Raw genomic sequence first — 18,389 nt, 5'->3', positions numbered from 1 at the left:
TAAGAATATATCCAAGAATGTAAGGGAGAGTGAAAACATGAATGAAGGGATCAGAACAGGAGTTTTCCCCATCCACTACAAACTGCAGAGAAATCTGAAGAGAACTGGGAGTCAAGATGATACTGTTTTTGAAAGGCTTTGGTGTTACTTCAGAATCAGCTTCTCTGATGTGTACTCTGAGCAAGAAGGGTAAAACTGAGAAATATAAAATAATGAGTCAGCTAGAGATGGATAGAATTGCTGTGAATATCCAAAACATTGAAAAAATATTTTAAAATATTGGTAAGTAAAGTACAACAAGTGTCCACTCTGCAAAGAAAGGACGAGGTGTGGTTCAAAACATCAGTACTCAAAGAAAATGAGATGCAGAATTTTTGGGTTTTTTTAAATAAGCAAATCTACAAAGAGAAAACAGCTGGAGTTCTTACTAATGGAATTGATTTATATTATCTACACTTCCCACAAATTGTTTTTGTAGTTCTGCTTTTGCAGCAAAAAGAGTAAAAGGGAATACTGTTAAGACTATGCTTTTATCATAACCAGGCTGAGGATGTAAAGCAGGATAGAAGAGGACTGGTCTGTTCACTTTATATGCTGGATGTCAACAAGGAATTATTAAATATGGGTAACTGGACAAAGTCATGTTGTAACTGACTGTGGTCATATAATATTAAGAACACAAACTAATGATGATAATAATGGTAAGAAATCCAGAAGTACAGCCTTGCCCTTTTCTGAAGAACTAATCTGCACTGGGGTCAGAAACCAAATGAGAGAAAGGACATCAGCAGCCTAGCAGGGGAATGGGGGTTTGAGGGCTCTGTTACTAGCAAGGATTAAGCTGAGGCAAGCCCACTGCTCAGGGAAGTTGGGACAACTCTGCCTATCATCTGTGCTCAGCCTGCTGTGCCTTTGAAGGGAGTTTGTAGGATGATGATGTTCTTTTGGTGCAGCCAAGCTCCAGGGCACTGCCAAAAGGATGGTTTTGCTTGAAAAGAGTTCACAATGCAAATATGTATACTCCATCAGTCTAAAGCAATGACTTAAAGGAGGAAGGGAATGAAAGAAATGCTATCTAAAAATCCAAAGTCAGGGAGGGCCATTATTTAGGAGATCTGTTCTGCTCTATGACTACACCCACATCCACTTTTAGGCAAAATGATACACTTAAAATATAAAAACTGAGTGCAAAATTAGAAGAACACATTTAGAATTTTTCATTCCTGTTTAGTACTCCAGCTGGTGACTTTGAAGGAGAATAGATAAGAAATCATTAGGTGATTCTAAATTTTTGCATCAGAGATTATCTACGGGATCAGTAGGATGTGTTTATGGTATGGGAGAACACACCTGAAGATCACAACATACAAGAATATTTGGAATTATTTTACCAAGCAATTGATGCATTTTTTAACTATGTGGCATTGAAGATTATCATGAAAGATGCTAAAAAGGGATAAAATTTGCTATTTTTTGAAAGAGGCTCACTTACGTGCTTTACATACAGTTTTCAATAGAAGGAATACTTTTCCAAATCTAATAAGAAGTATAAAGATATCAAAATTTATCCTCTATTTGAAAGTTTTTCCTTATTGTTCCCTGAAAGATAGGTAAGGTTTGCCTTTGAGGCATCTTATATTCCTGTCAGACTTCTTTTATGTTTGAATCTAGTACAGAAGGAAGGTGTCAAAAGAAATGAAACTCTACTGGGTGTCTAGGGAATGTAAATATTTCTCTTTCTCTGCCCCAAGGACTTGTTTGCCCATATTTTGACAGTCCATGAAATCTTTGACACTGAGACCTGTCAAATATTAACAACTTTGCACTGTGCCAAACTGACTCATCATCTACACTTTTATCTTTTTTTTTATCTTTGATGTTGATCATTCAATCAAAAATTAAAATAACAATTAAAAAACCTACTCAAGCACCCACCTGAAGAACTTTAAATGAGACTCTTTCTGACATCTTTCACACCTGTATGGCTTCTTCCTGTGTAATTTCTATTTTAATAGATACTCCTGTCAGAAGTCAAGATTAACACCCATCTGTTCTATTACTGCTGACCTGTTGCTCTGGATCGTATTTTATGCAAACAAGGGTACTGTTAAATCAGCATAATTAACTTGAAAAAGCCAAAGTAGGTCATTAACTGCCACTCAGACTTTTTAACAACTTTTTCAAATTATTAATCATTGTTCTAAGGTCAGAAACCTCAGAATTATTTTTTATTGGAAAAACATTATTTCTTTCCATACTTAAGCATAGTGAAGAGCCCATATTACTATTTTTGACGTTCCAGTTTTAATTGATACTTAGGACAGAAATCTATAATATACATGTGGCAAAAAAAAAGATTTTGATTTTAGTAATAAGTGAAAGCTCTGTAAATTTTTCATTTTGTGACAACCACACAGTACTTTGATAACTCCTATTTCTAAACCAACATTTTATGCATTTATAGTGAAATAAGTATGTACGTGTTTACAATATGTAATTGTTGTTTTACTGACACACACCCACACTCACGAACAGACAAACCTACATCTTGATTTGACATGTCCCAGTAAGGCCGTTCTCCATAAGACATTACTTCCCACATAACTATTCCATAACTCCACACATCACTTGCTGATGTAAATTTGCGGTACTGAATGGCCTCTGGAGCTGTCCATCTCACTGGAATTTTTCCACCCTTTTGGAAAAAAAAAAAAAAAAAAAAAAAAAAAAAAAAGGAAGAAATTTCTCTTTTTCACCCATGGAATTTTCAAATCATTTTCCATAGAATGCATTTATAGTTATTTCTAACAACATCAAGAGCAGCAGAGCAGCACTTACACAATCTGCTATGGTTGACCAATTGAAGAATTTTCAGAGGTGCCTAAGGAAGTATCTTAAAACACTTTGAATATTAATACTTAGATACTTGTATAAGCTAAGTTGGATGAATTTCTCTGGAAGTGCTTATCCCTCCACTGATTTTAAAGGGCTGCTTAGATGTCTGATGTACACTAGCTGTTTAACTCCTGGTTGCCTGAAGCTCGGTGAGGGGAAATCCCAGCCTGGGCATATCCATCCCATTGACTTGTAATTTGTGTCCTCTGAAATCTTGGTCTGACATTTTTAAACCATGATCCCACTTAGAGCCCAAAGGCAGGAGTGACAGCCGTGAACACCGGTGTGGTTTCCTGGATCCCTGTGCCTGTTGGAACAGATTCCAGGGGCCCCTCCTTCCCTCAGCATGGGAAAATAGGTACAGGGAGGCCCCATGGGTGGGAATGTGGAGATGGCTCAACAAAGGAATAAAGAGCACAGTGTGTTTGATGAATGCATATTTAAGAAAAGCGTCCCACCCAAAAGCAAGGGAAAATATAGGAGGTAAGCTTTGTCACAGATTAGCCTCAAGCTAGTCAACCCTTTAGTGAGATAAAATCTAGCCTGCAAAATAGTAGTAGTCTACAAATATTTTAATTGACTCATAGAAAATTAGATGTTTAAAATTTTTGTGGGTAAAACTTCCTTATTTGTTCAATCAGAAAATCATGAGGAATGGAATAACGAAGATACTGTACAAAATTTTTAGTACTTTGTCAAATAAAAACGTATGTTCTTACAAAAATATTATCTCCTAATTAGAGACAGGTTTCTGCAGAGACTCTTCCTTTTGACTGGTTAACCTCCACCCCCCCCCCCCCCCCAGCCCATCAATTAATGTATTTTCCATATTTAAACTGTCCAGAAGATACACTTCTTCTAAATAACCAGATCTCAAAATTATTATGATATTAAAACCCATTGATTTATCTTACGGTTGTAGTGTAGACAGCCTCTGGATCATCTTCTATAACTCTGGAAAGGCCAAAGTCTGATACTTTACAAACAAGGTTGCTGTTGACAAGAATATTGCGTGCTGCAAGATCCCTGTGTACATATCCCATATCGGCCAAATATCTCATTCCAGCAGCAATTCCTCTCAGCATTCCCACTAGCTGAATAACAGTAAATTGCCCATCATGTTTCTGGAGAGAAGAAAGGAGCAGCAATTCTTGTTAGTAATGCTGAGAAGAGAAGTAAGAATTAGTTTCACGACTTCAGCTTTCCACTTATTTTACTCCTTCTGTGGCAAAAAAACTCACTTCAAACACACCTTCTTCAGAGATAAAGCAGTGTATCCAGTTAAGAAATGTGTGCATAATTAATGCACTGATAGTAACAGAACTTGCTAACCACCACGTATTTCTCGCTAACTTGTGGCAAGTCACTTCTAAGAGAGATTATCTAATGAAGATCTCCTAATGTTCTCATAGCTTGCTTCTATGCTCCTCATCTCTCAGAATAATTATTTGTATCAAGAAAATAAGAACTATCTCCTTTTTGTAACCCCAGCTACTTAAAATTTTCATTCACAGCTTGGAGCATATTAAAAAAAAAAATCTGTTCATGCATACCTGGTAAGGAGTCAGAACTGGCGAGTTCAGAACACGCTTAAAAAACACTGAATTGTTCTGAATGCACATTTATTCTTTATTTGTTCATCTCTTAAACAGAATCATAATTCATTTAGGGATTCTTTTATGCTGATTTCCACCATGCTGCCACAGTAAAATTCTGCTCCCAAAAGGCAGAAGATCTGGCTTCAGGTATCAGTGGTTTTAATTTCAACTGGTGGCTATAATGACACCCATCCTGTCTATGCCACATTAAATCACATAAATTCCTAGAATGTTCCCACATGTTCCTGTCTGATCCTCTAATTTCTGATCTGGTTTTGCTGAAATAGCATAGAGAACCTGCTAGCATTTGTCAGAACTCCATTTCAACTGAAAACCATTTCAATTATACTTAAGTAAATATAATAAACATAATATAATAATATTATATTAATAATAAATATAAACACAATACAAATATAATATATATATTAATTATATTTAATTAAATAATATGCACAGGTATAAGACATATTTTTAAAAGTGTCAATATATAATATATGTCACTTTAAATATGCTTATATATGTTTTAATTTTGGTACTCACCCTAAGAAATGCATCTAAGGCCCCATTCTCCATGTATTCTATTACAATCATGACTGGTTTCCCTGAAAGAAAAGAAGGCAGATATTTGAGAACTGTAAAACAAATGGAGTGCCTTTTTTTGATAAAGCACACACTATTCCTTTGAAGGACTGAATCATTCAGACACTGAACATTTCTGAGCCCTCAAGCACTGTTACAGAGCTCTAATTTCTCAAATATCTGCATGGAAAGTGGTCATGATTCATAAAATCGAACCATACAAATCAAAAAGTCAGTGTGTTCTCCTAACTCCTGCTGTGTGAACAGGACTCTGGAATAATGACACTTCAGATAATATGAAAGGACATGAGAAACTTTATCTCTCTGCATGGTCTTTGAGGCTAAATGAAACTAGAGAAATAATACGTTTCAAAGTACTTCATCTTTTAATCATGCGTGCATCTAAATTTTTTTCCTCAGGTTGTAGCATAAAGTAAGTATTGTTTTAGTTAGTTACGCATCAGGAGAAAATCCATTAGGAGTGTGCAGTCTGTTTATAATTTGAATCTTTGACCATGAATAAGGCAGAGTAATTTCTGCCATCGTGTTGTTATCTGACTGACAGACCGAGCTGCTGCTTACCTCTGGTAACGACTCCTTCCAGGTGAACCACGTTGGGATGGTCAAACTGCCCCATGATGCTTGCTTCACACAGGAAATCTCTCCTCTGCTTTTCAGTGTAGCCAACTTTCAGAGTTTTTATGGCTACTGCAACGTCTCTCTTGCCAGGAAGCTTCAGACGCCCACTGCACACTTCACCAAACTCTCCTAAAATGAAGTAGATCAATGCTGAATTACTCTGAACACCAGTATTTTTTTTTAGGCCTTGATTCAAATAGCCACCTAAGTGTCTGTTTAAATTTAATGTGTTCATATTTGAAATGGATTACTTTGGCATGCGCCTTAAATGAATTGCTGACCCTTATGGAATAAACACTTCAGCTAAGCCAACTGACAGGACTGTTATTTGAATATTTTAAAAGACTCGTTAGTAATTTCTTGCATTTTTTCAAGAAACAGAAAAAACAAAAAAGTGGCTTTCATAAGAAAACACTATTATTGAAATAGTAACACCATTCTTAAGAAAAAATGTCATTCTGCTCTATGTGGTTTCCTTGCTATCTTTAGTTGCAAGGGGATTTTTTCTTTCAAAAGGCAGCTCTTGCATAGCTGCTTTTAATTTAGCATCCTTATGGTGTTAAATGAAGCACTACATTATTACCTTCAAGCCAGGATAATTTACTTTACAGATTATGAAATTAAAGGTGTGACTTATAACAATTTTGTTACATTAAACAAACACAATCAAATGCTGCTAGTTTGTAAAAGGTTCTAAACTAACAGACAATTGGAATTTGAAGAAGCCTGCGATAAAAAAGACCAAACAGCCAGCAAGAATATAAAAAAAAATGCCCCAACAACCAAATCTGGAAGAGAAGTAATTGGATTCCATCAGACAGGAAAGAGGATGGAAGCGTGTGAGATGTAGAGCCGAATGGCAATATATCTACCTCACTATTAACAAGATTATGAAAGATTTAAGAATTGTTCCTTGCCTCACAGCTGTGTCAGCAGACAGCAAAAGTGAGATCTCCAATTCTGCAGACAGGAAGAGAAATCTCCTTGTATACACAGAAGAAGAGGGTAGTAATATATGTTACTGAATAAAAGTCAACATCTCTTTAAAAAGAAAGATTAACCACGAAAGTATTTAATAAACTGGTACTTCACAAATTCATCTGGATTTTGAGGGATATGGTTCCAAGTCTCTCCTCCAAATCAAATCAAGTCAGAAATTTTTCTCCTGCATACCTGTGGAGTGTCTCAAGATTAAGCTGTTACGTATACACAGGTATGCAGACACACCTACATCGAAGACATGTTTTAGGATGAGCACTGAAAAAAATGACTGAACTAGACAAGACCTACACAGAGAGCTTGATTAGGGAATCATTTTGGGAGAAACCTTGTGGGATTAGGATTTAAGTGGACATGCACACTGGCAAAGTGTCTGGCTGCCAGTGGGGGGGAAGTATGCTTGGAAGTTGGGCTGAGTGCCTGAAGAGATAGATGGTGGGGTGCTTTAATGGATAGGCTGAAAAAAGTCTTGTTTATGATACTGTCATTATTTGAACACTACTATTCTCCTATCAGCCCCAAATTGAGCTTTGGGAAAAGAAAAAAGCAGTACCTGGATCTTGGCTTCACAGTTCATCTAGAAGGGTCGAACTTTGACCATGCCTTTGGCCATTCTTAACTGACTTGTTTGAGCAAATCTCCACTCAGTGTGGCTCTTTTCACAAACCTTCTAGGAGATGACTGGATATAGAATCAAATTCCTGTCCCTCACATTCTTAGCTAGCTGAACCAAGGCTAGCTCAAATCAATACCTCTGCTATTACCGTCCTGTACCTCAGCTAACTGACCACACAAGTGTTCCTGCTTGCATATTATCCTCAACCATCCTTGGGCACTGAGCTAAGAATGCCACGAGGTACAGCTGTTATAAGCACAAGAACTAGCTGTCCCTACCTTGGTGCCTTAACTTCCCTCCTTCACTTCATTAGCAACATGGATGACTATTAATGAATTCACCACTCACCTCACTCACAACCCCTAGCTGCAAGAGCTACCTAAAGGGTAACCATTTACTCTAGCAGTACTTTCCAAAATTGCTTCATTCCGTGCCGAAAACAAGACGTGAGTATAGGAGTGTGTCTGTGTGCCTGTGATATTTCAGAGCCAGGTAATTAGGATACTTGGCACAGGAGACACTAAGGCTTAACTCCTTTCCAGCTCTCTGCGATTTGATTTTGATTGATTTCCAAAGGCAGATCACACACACTTGGGCAAAGCAGAAACTTCAGCTTGTATGTTATGCATTTCAGGCCAGGATGCTAGCCAACGAACTACTTTTATTCCCAAGAAAATAGTATATTCAGCTGAAATGATGCCCAAAAATAAACCAGAAAATATGACAACAAGAGAGGGAATACTGCACAGCCGCACAGCCACTAGCTCAGCATGTCAACAAAGGAGAGGCTAAAACAAAGGATGTGTGGTATGAACAACTTAACTTAGTGGACACCATATTCTGTATCTGACAGGTGGCCACAGCAGGATGGTAATGAAAATGTTGGCAAGGAAAGCACATATCCCTCATGCAAATTGAGCACAAGCATACTTGCACCCTGTTTGTGTCTGAGAGACGTGGCACTACTCAATAGTTGATGTGGCCAGCATTGCTGATGCATACTGAGATTGCTAAGTGGCTTTTCTGGTGCTGTCAATAGCAGAAATTCCATATTCTTCTTTGATGCATGAGTTTCAGCTGCTGCTTTGGGTCTGTTTGCTTCTGTTGTTCCTGGACTGCATTTCATTTCACTCCTGTTTGCTATTTACATCAACAGGTTAAAGCCATAGCTAAACACGATACACAATATGCTTTCACCACTGCACTCTCAATTAACTTTCTTCAGATTGACTACTGACACACGTTAGTTGTTTTTCTCTATCAATTATACTCATTAAAATCAAGAATAAATTCATCTGCAGTCAAGAAAATTAACACTCTGGAATTTTTCATAACAGTGAAAATGCATTTTAAACTGTATACTCTGAAGCTCAAGTGTTTTCAGCTTTTTTCTCAGAAGGCATTAGCAAAATCCAACTGAATATATCTTTGTGCTCTGAACTGTTGCTATGCTGGTAGCTTTTTAACTCAAAGCAAAATATAAAGCTCAGCAATTTTTCTATGCTAATCTTGCATATTGTGTATTTATTAGAAAAGATGCTGCCATTCTGGCATCACAAAAATGACTAGTTAGCAAGGGCTGGATTCTTATGCTCTTACTCATCGAAGGAATAATTTGCTCAGCAGTGTGGTTAATTTCAATGGTACTACTCCTTGATTAAGACATGATTCAACATGACTGAAGTTACTTTATAAAGGCATTCAGAATTCTAAGCGTAAAGATTTTTTTACAAGTAAAACAATTTATTCTAGAGATATTTCTTCCTCTGTTTTTAAATAATACCGCAATATGTAATTTACAGTACCAAACTACAGGGTGATTTAAAAAGTATTCTACCAATACTTATATAAAACAACAGGAAAGCAAAAGAACATTTCCTCCAGGAATCCAAAGTATTTGATATTTTTCTTACTCATGGAAACTTAATTTCATGACATGGAGTAGTGCAATAAAAATGTCACGTATCTTATTAATGCAAACAAATGAAACTGCCTTTTTAGAGCATGAACACCATGGCTTAAGTAGGTGGTAGACAGTTCAATAGAAAAAAAAAGCAATGTAGTGCTGGTGCAATTACAATCAGTCATAAGAAGTTAAACAATAACTTTTTGTATTCATAAAATATCAAAAAGAAAAATGGTAGAAGAAAAAACAGCCCGAGGGAAGATTTTGTTATACAGAAACAAGACCTTCCTACTCTCCATTTAAGATTTATTAAATAATGGCTGCAGCCAGTTTTCCTTACTCACATGAACCAAGCTGCAGAGGTTAAAAAGCCCCTTTGCAAAAGGCAAGTGAGCAGAATTTGCACAAACGACTAACGCCTTTATTCTAACAGTAAATTACAGGCAACACAACTAGCCCACTCCCCCCAGTTCCAATTTTAACAGCAGAGACTTGATTAAAAACCCATAAGCTTTCAATGTCAAGCAAGACTTTTAATTTACTCATTTATTTGGGTTTTTTCAGTTGTTGTTGGGCTCTTCCCCTGTTTGTTTTTACATTTTAGAAGCGAGCGCAGCTTCATTGCTCTTAACCACTCTGGCAAATGCAAAAAGTTCTTCTATACCTGAGGTATAATTATTTGCCTGTCATTATGATGTATGAGTTTCGATCCCAGCTAAATGGAACAGTTGAATCAGGAAGCCACGGCAGCCTTACCTGCGCCAATCACACGCTCAATTTTAATACAAGAGGCATCTAGCTCCTTGGCGAATTGATGGACAGCTCTATTTGGGTCCTCGTAGGTTTCAGGGTCAATGTAGGTTTTGGTGCCTGGAAATTTAACTGTAATGATGTAAGAAAGCATGACTGTGATGAAGCAAAAGCACTTATTGTGCAGTCAGCCCAGGAATTTCATTATGCAGAGTGCTCCTTGGAAGACTGAACCTGTTTCCATGCCGCCTGAGCCAGAGCTGCTCTGAGAGGCAACCTTAGTTTTAGGCATCATCTGCAAGCATGCTGACAGAAGTATACACAATCCCATCTCTAAAATATGACTAACATTAGCATCTGCATGTCCTCTTGAACTGTAAGAAATAATAAATATTAAATAGTTCTAAATGGAATTAAAATGGAAGGGTTGAGTGGGAGTAAAAACAAAGTGGGGAAAGGGTGTAACACCAGCAGAGGAAGTGAAAGTTTCTTTTCTGCATAAGGACATCTTATCCTCTTCACTCTAGATGTGTAAACAGCATTTCTTTGTGTTACTTCTCTCCTCTAGTGGGATTTGAAAGGTTTCTCCAACCCCTTGAATTTGTTCAATCTACTGAATATAATATTGTTTGTAGAGTGTGGCAATAGTCAAACTACTCACAGCACTCAGAAATTGCATCCTTCAGTGTATTTCTTGCACTATAATATGAACATGAGAAAACACCTGTAGTCAACTTGTAAAGGCACAGGAAGGGAAAGTGGCCTCTGTGGCACAATTATCTCCCCTCTCAAGGACCTAAGTGAATATGTAGCAACTTGTTTTTTGCTCAATCTTTCTCTACGCTTAGTGCAGCTCAGGCAGCATAGTGCTCTGGCCAGCATGCAGTTTTTTTCCCTTAATTTGCTGATGATTCAGGTAAATTATTTTTTGCTATTCTGGTCAAAGTACAAACTCCTGGTGATAGCAAAACAACCCTGGAAATCTATTAATCAAGCAATATTTATGAAATAAATTTGCTCACAAGGGTTACACTCTTGAGCTTTAATTAAATCACTGAATTAAAACTCAGTATGAAAATGCAAAAATGTTCCTTTGTTAATTGATATACTCATATACAAGAACAGGATCAAAAGTCAATACAAAACACAAATAGTTTTCAGTTGCTTTGTGTTCTTCTAATTTAACATAAAATATATTAAATTTGAAAATACATTGAAAAACAGCTTAGTAATCATGTGTATTTTTGTTTTGTATTTCTGTTAATGTTTTATATATATATCTGTATTTATGTTTTAGATGGTATTAATGACCTAAATCCACAAACCAGAAGAAAAAAAACAAAAACAAACCTAGAGAAATTGTTTCAGTAATATAAAGAATTTATAGCCAGGGAAATCATTTGAAATGTTGCCCAGATGCTGTTATCTGTCATATGATGCATTTAAATGGATGTTTTTTAGTTGTATTGGAAATTTGTATGCTGAACTTTTTTTTAATTATAAATATTTATTTCATAAAACCAAAAGAGATAGGACAAAATGAGAATTAAGCAGTAGGTTGACCTCTGGTAGTAGAGCTTTAAGGCAAGGAGATGGAGACATCCCCTTGTGCTTGTGATAAAGGGCCTGGATTGGAAGTAACCTTGCAAATCTCAAGTGGGCCTCTGATGGTTCTTTGTTCAAGCTGTCATAAAACATTTTGACAGGCCAAGGCCATCCTGGCATAGTAACATGAAATAATGCTGGCCTGCATTTGCAGACATTGTTAGATGAAAAAGGGAGGAGGAAACCAAATATAAATCTGAATTACTTGACTAAACTCCTCCATTGTACTTGTATCTTCAAGTGTAGCACTTGAGGTCAAAGAGAGATGAAGGGAACTGAAATGAAATATATGATGGTCCATTAAATGCACTGCTTTAAAATCTGCTTTCAAAAATGTTTGCTTGTATGTTTTTGTTCTACGTAAGTGCTTGTTGTAATTTACATTTTTGAAAACCCAGTCTGGTACCTCAGTGCAGAAGAATGTTGTGTAGCTATTACAGAGCAAAAGGCCACCAAACTGGTGTTCACAGCTCTGTGGCCAAGCTGGTGACCACAGCAGTGGGTTCCATCTCACTCTGTACATGGCTATCAAATGAAATTAAATGCTACATCTACAATCAACAGATGAAGGAAAACTACTTTGGCAAGAAGTAACTTTTATCTGGTGCCATGATTTAAGGAAGACTGTGTATGCTCAATATTCAGGCTAAATTGCTAGATAAGCAGATTTCTTGAAAGTAAAATAAGGGAAAGGAACACTTATAAAATCTCACCATTTCTGAATCAACTATCAATTATTAAGTTTTCAAATTAATTAATTTACACTTTTACTGAAATAAAAAAAAAGTCACCAATAATGGAGGTAAAAATTATTTAATTAGCGTATCCCCTTTGTTTATATACTGACATACAAGAATACATAGTTGATCTTTTCCTTCAAGTACATAATGGGGACTTTAAAAGTAAAAGTAGTAGCTCTTCAGGAGATGTGGAAAGCTTATAATGCATTATGAGAATCAAATTTCAAATCCATCACTCCCAGTAGAGTAGTGTTTAAGTAAAATGAGATTTTTGACAAATTCTTTAAAATCAGCCACACTGCAAATTGCGTAATAGATAATTCTTATTTCATTATTATTTTCCACCTTTCTGTCACAGTTTACGAACTGAATGACTAAAGCTGCAATGATGTCACTACTTAGTTTGACACTCACTGCATTTAAACAATTTAGATAGCCATACACTCAGACTTGGGAAATGTGATCAATTTCCAGCTGATTTTTTCAGGAAAGAAAGGTAAAACAGAATCTTTTGAGTGGATCTTTAGCTAGAACTATTAATTTAAAGATGAATACATTGAGAAAATGCTTAGAATTTATGATTAGTGGCTACTTCCTTTTCCATGTGGCATTACTTTTAGATAATAGCTCATGATTTTAACAAATCCAAAACAAACCCTATTGCTTTCATAAAAAAACATAATAATCTGATGGATTTAAGCTACAACTGCAATTATTGGTAGACAGCAAAGGCTAAATACACCACAGCATGACTAAACAGCATGTACTAATATGAGAGTGATCAGGTATGGGAGAAGACTGCAAAGACTGGCATTCTACTGCATCAGAACTTATGTTGTTTAATTCTGTGTTTTTTTCAATTACGGTTGCTCAAAATAATTTTGCAACTTAGTTTAACACACTTCCTGAGTTAATGACTAATTCTGAAACAGATTAAAACATCCCTCTTCCCTTCCATTTTCAATTGTCATTAACCCAAGAGAGATGTGTTTTAATGAGTTTTTCCAGGGTTCTAGTTTAAGTTGAGATGGTAGATGTGATTTTAGCAAGTGTGGCTTTAGGTACTATTCTTAGCTAGGCAAGTGAGTCTAGATCACACAACAGTAATGAAGTGGCTGACCTTTCTTTTCATATTAAATATTCTAATTTTAAGGACATTATGTTTTATAAATATTGATGGTGCTACTGTATTCACAGTAGCAGAACACAGCTTTTGAGCAGAACAGCTTCATTTTAGGGTGATGCAGTGACTCACTTTCTTAATCTGTAGTTTGCCTGAGGTAAAAAGATCAAAAAGTCACTTAGGCAAAGGTCTCTTGAATACTGCACCCCAGAGGGATCATTAGGACAATGTGAAACATGTATTCAAAGCAACCAAAAGAAAACAAAAAATGCAGAATGAAAACAACAGTATATCATAGACATATATAGAAATAAAACCATCTGTCTGAGCAATGTTGACTTTAATCTGCATTCTTTTTGTGTAGGTCACATTTTTACAGTGTTTAACTTCCCACTTACTATTTACACAGCATTTTTGAATTTCCTATGGCATTATCTTTTATGGAGTCTTGGTTTGGTATTGTCTACATTATTGCAACTGGGAATTTTTGAAAGGGGGAAAAAAAAGCAATACACTTACAATGAAAGTAAAGTTCTTCATCCCCTTCTTGATCTGCTTTGCTATAGCCACAATGCCTGAAAAGAAAGGAAAACACCAGTTTTACTAGTAAATAAGTATTTACTCCTCACATCTAAAGTCCTGACAAAATCAGTTCTGCAGGCTGGGATTTTCAGGCACTGAGCACCTAACTTCTGCAGGCCCTTTGAAACTTTCACCTATAATTCTATTGACAGCAGAGTTTTAAATAAATCATGAACAGTTGCAATCAAAAGGCTTTTGTATCAAATACCAGTCAGGACAGGTCCTAGAGAAAAAAAAATCTAGTTCTGGTAAAAGGCTTCTACAGATAAAACAGAGGATTAAAGAACTTGAAAGTAGAGCACTGTTTTACATGAGGTTATTCTTAAACTTACTGCTGTGTCTCTTTTTCTTGAATGTAAAGTCATTTAAAGGCTGATCAGATAAAGTGTCAGACTTCTCCATGTGAGAAAACTGAACAGAAAGAGAGACTTTGAGCAGTACAGGTAAAGAACCTGCTAGGGGTTCCTTTTAAAGCACATTTACATAGGACAAAAAGAACATCTTGATACAAGTATTGTGCCAAAGTAAAAGGACAAACCATATAATTGATAACAGGATTTAAATGAAAACTGTTCCTACTTAGAATTATTTCTGCTTCAGTTTTGCAAATTACTATCTCAGGTTTAACTGTGTCTCAAGTGTTCACAAGAGTGATGTCAGATGTGCTTACATCCATCAAAGATGCAATACCTTCGTCCGATGATGAATCCAAACACCATGAAGACCAGGATGATAGTTCCCGCCACAGCAACCACAGCTATGATAATAACAGGATTCTGTTCACTGGAAACAGCTGTGGCTACAAACAGAGCACAGAGCTGAGATTAGTTAAAAACTAATCCCTACTAAGGGACCTCAAAAATGTAAGTCAATCATCATGAATTGTTGACTGTCTACTGTAGGAGACTGCCTTTGTCTGAAACAATTCCATTGATAAAGTTAGTTTAAAGAAAGGCCTCTATTGGAAATTCAACTAAATGCTGTATGAGTTAATGATTGTCTACACTGAATAAAAAGAAGCCAAGATGGAATTTCCTTGACCAAGTTGGTACAGCCATTAGCTGAAAGCCAGCACCACTAGCATCAGTCACTTCCACTCCCTACTGCTACTTTGCTGCATGTTTTGACTCCTTCCTTAAAGGGGAGCCCTGGATATCCCTGTAAGGAGGGACAGCAGGAGGGTAATCCCTAACTCTGCTCCTAGCCTCCCCTCTAAAACTCATTGATATGACTTTGAGGGTTTCCAAGGAAATAGTGTCTTTAAGAAAAATGTTTGAGCTGAAAAACTATTAACACAGATTTCCTAGGTAGCATACTTCAATCTCCTGCTGCTATTAATCATTGTAAATGGCTATTATTACTTACCATTTGTTTCTGTTAGCAACAAAAAGGTGCTTCCACATTAACACAAAATGGAATTCTCCATGCTTCAGAGAATTTACATGCTAAAATATCCACACTATTGCTCTTTTTATTCAGATGTGCCAATTCTATTAATATATGCAAATGTGTACATGTCACATTAATGTAAACTGAGGATGTAAATACTTAGCCTGAGAAACCCTGAGTTAAAAACATTGTTTGCCTGACATCTAATAAGGGTGGCCATGTACTCAGACACATTAAATAAGCACAGGTCTCCTGAACTCTGTGGAGATGCACTGGTTTGTAACAGTGAGGATCTGAACCAGGAGATGAATAGAGGATGAGACATGAGGGACTGCGTAAGTGAGAGTCAGCAGGAATCACAGAATCACAAAATCATAGAATCATTTAGGTTGTAGAAAACCTCCAAGATCAAGTCCAACCTTTGACTGAACACTACCATATCAACTAAACCATAGCAGTAAATGACACTTAGAGTGGCACTTGGAACACCTCTCCAGGTGGCCCTTTCCAACACCTAATCACTATGGATGTTAACTATGAAGCAGGGAGCACAGTGCCTGTGGAATAGCAGGCCACAGAACCTTCTCAGTCTCACCTGAGAAAGTGACCTGGGAATTCATAAGGAGGAATTAAAACAATCCTCACAGATAGAAGACAGCCTTTCAGGTGCTGTTTGTCTGTTCCTTGTTTTCTTGCAAGAGAAGGTCAAGGGGTGGTGTACCCCACTGACCAGTGATGGTGATGTGTTAGTTTATTAACCAATAAGAGTTTTTATTTTTTGTACTTTCACCTATCGGTCTATAAAAGAAGATCTGAGGTAATAAACCTTAAGAGAAAAAACTCTCCTGTTCAGCACACAAGAGTCTGTGTCGTTCTTCTCGCCACTCCCAATAGAGCGACAAATCACCTGGTCAGTGACAACTTCCTGACATCCCCTGGTGCATCTTGAGGCTCTGTCTTCTTGTCCTGTCACTAGTTTCCTGGGAGAAGAGACTGAGCCCACCTTACATAGAGCTCCACTCAGGCACCTTTGAGAGTGGCTCCTCCCTGAGCCTCCCTCCATTTCTCCATGCTAAACAACCCTAGCTCCCTCAGCTTCTCCTCACCAGACTTGTGCTGCTGCAAGCTCTGTCACTGTTCTCTGGACACCCTGCAGAAATTCAGTGTCCTTTTCAAAGTGAGGGGCACAGAAGTGGATACAGGACCTATGGTGTGGCCTCACCAGCACCAAATACAGAGGCATGACCACTATCCAAATCCCACTGGTCACAGTATTTGTGAAACAAGCCAGGATGCCACTGGCCTTCTTGGCCACCTGGGAACACACTTCATGTTCAGCCAGCTGTTGATCAGCATCCCCAGATCCTTTTTCACTGAGCCACTTTCCAGCTACTCTTTTACTGGCCTGTAGTGTTGCATGAGGTGGTGGTGACCCAAGTGCAGGACTCAACACTTTGCCTTACAAACCTCATACAGCTGTCTTTGGCCCACCAATTCAGACTGCCCAGATCCCTCTACAGGAATTTCCTATCCTCCAGCAGATCAACACTCCAGTCCAACTTAGTGTCAATATAATTATTATATATTATGTATTATATTATAATATTATATACAATATTATGACTATATCATAATAAATATAATATAACAGGACTAGCCCCATTACTGAGTTTAGGGGAGCCCCACTAGTGACCATCCACCATTCACCACCACCCTCTGGCCTGGCCATCCAGCTATTTTTTAACCAGCAAAGAGTGCTCCTCTCTGACCCATGGGCTGCCAGTCTCTCCAGAAGAATGCTGTGGGAGTCAGTATTGAAGGCTTTACTGAAGTCTAGGTGGGCTACATCCCCTAAGCAGGTAACTTGGTAATAAAAGGAGATCAGGCTGGACAAGCAAGACCTATCTTTCCTAAGGCCAAGGTGGCTCCAAGGTGGCTGTACCTGATCCATTTGTTGTCCTGTATGCACTGTGTGATCGCACTCAAGCTGATCTGAATCATGTCCTTCCCTGGCATCAAGATCAAGCTAACCTCAGCCTGTAGTTCTCCAGACCCTCCTTCCAACCCTTCTTGTAGATGAGTGTCACATTGGCCAATCTCCAGTTGTCTGGGACCTCAGCCTTTTCCTCATCCTTAGTTACACTCCTCCACATCAAGAAAAGGATGGATATTTTCCTTGACCCTCTTTTTGTTGGTAATTTATAAAAACACTTACTATCTTTCACAACAGTGGTGAAATAGAGTTCTGGTTGAGATTTCACCTTCCTAGTTTTCTCTCTACATGACCTAATAACATCCTTATATGCTTCCTGAGTTGCCTGGCTCTTTCTTCCAAAGGTCATAAACTCTTTTTTCCCCTGAGTTCCAGTGAAAGGTCCCTACTCAGACATGACACCTGGCTCACCTTTGAGCACACAGGGATGGCCTGCTTCTGTGCCTACAAGATTTCCTTCCATCTCCCTGTTTGTTACCCATACTGTGTGCACTGGTGTAGATGCACTTCAGTTGTGCTGATTTCACCCCAACACTGGCATGCCACCCCCAGACTCACCTCTAGTGAGCCTGGTCTTACCCCCTTCCCCTTTCAAACCTAGTTTAAAGCCCTGTCAATCAGCCCTGCAAACTCATCAGTCCTTTTCCCCTTTTTAGACTGGTGAACCCCATCTGTCTTCAGCAGACACTCCCACGACTGAAATGCAGTCAACAGGTTAAAGAGAAGGAAAAAAGGAAACCAAACTGATAGCTGATTAACTAAATGAATGGTATGATAATATGGTTTACTGCTGGTACTGGTAACGGAACAGGAATATCTACACCAGTATTTATGAACTCCACAGAACTGAGTTTCTGTTACACACTTCAGAGATTCCCATAGAAACAAATAACCCAGACTTTTCTTGGGAGAAGTGAGCCAATCAACATGATTTATTTTGTCACTGACACCGACCTGTACCAACTGTTTCCC

The 18,389-nt window shown here is 37.7% G+C and overlaps 1 protein-coding gene across 7 annotated transcripts in view; it reads right to left on the bottom strand.

Annotated features, from left to right (window-relative positions):
* Window positions 1-18,389, bottom strand: part of EPHA7 (EPH receptor A7) — a 165,813-nt gene that overhangs the window by 20,645 nt on the left and 126,779 nt on the right. For 5 of the 7 annotated variants that reach the window (XM_015621678.2, XM_015621680.2, XM_015621675.1 and 2 more), the window contains exons 8-14: window positions 14,726-14,834; window positions 13,973-14,028; window positions 9,992-10,117; window positions 5,658-5,843; window positions 5,037-5,098; window positions 3,810-4,019; window positions 2,546-2,695 (exon numbers count right to left, since the gene is read on the bottom strand). In XM_015621678.2, the coding sequence (XP_015477164.1) occupies window positions 2,546-2,695; window positions 3,810-4,019; window positions 5,037-5,098; window positions 5,658-5,843; window positions 9,992-10,117; window positions 13,973-14,028; window positions 14,726-14,834 (899 nt within the window). The remainder of the gene's footprint in view (window positions 1-2,545; window positions 2,696-3,809; window positions 4,020-5,036; window positions 5,099-5,657; window positions 5,844-9,991; window positions 10,118-13,972; window positions 14,029-14,725; window positions 14,835-18,389) is intronic. The other 2 variants (XM_015621674.2, XM_015621677.2) reach the window with 1 other exon arrangement.

This window comes from Parus major, chromosome 3, assembly GCF_001522545.3.
Source record: "Parus major isolate Abel chromosome 3, Parus_major1.1, whole genome shotgun sequence".
NCBI classification, from domain to species: domain Eukaryota; kingdom Metazoa; phylum Chordata; class Aves; order Passeriformes; family Paridae; genus Parus; species Parus major.
This window is presented reverse-complemented; position numbering and strand designations above follow the sequence as displayed.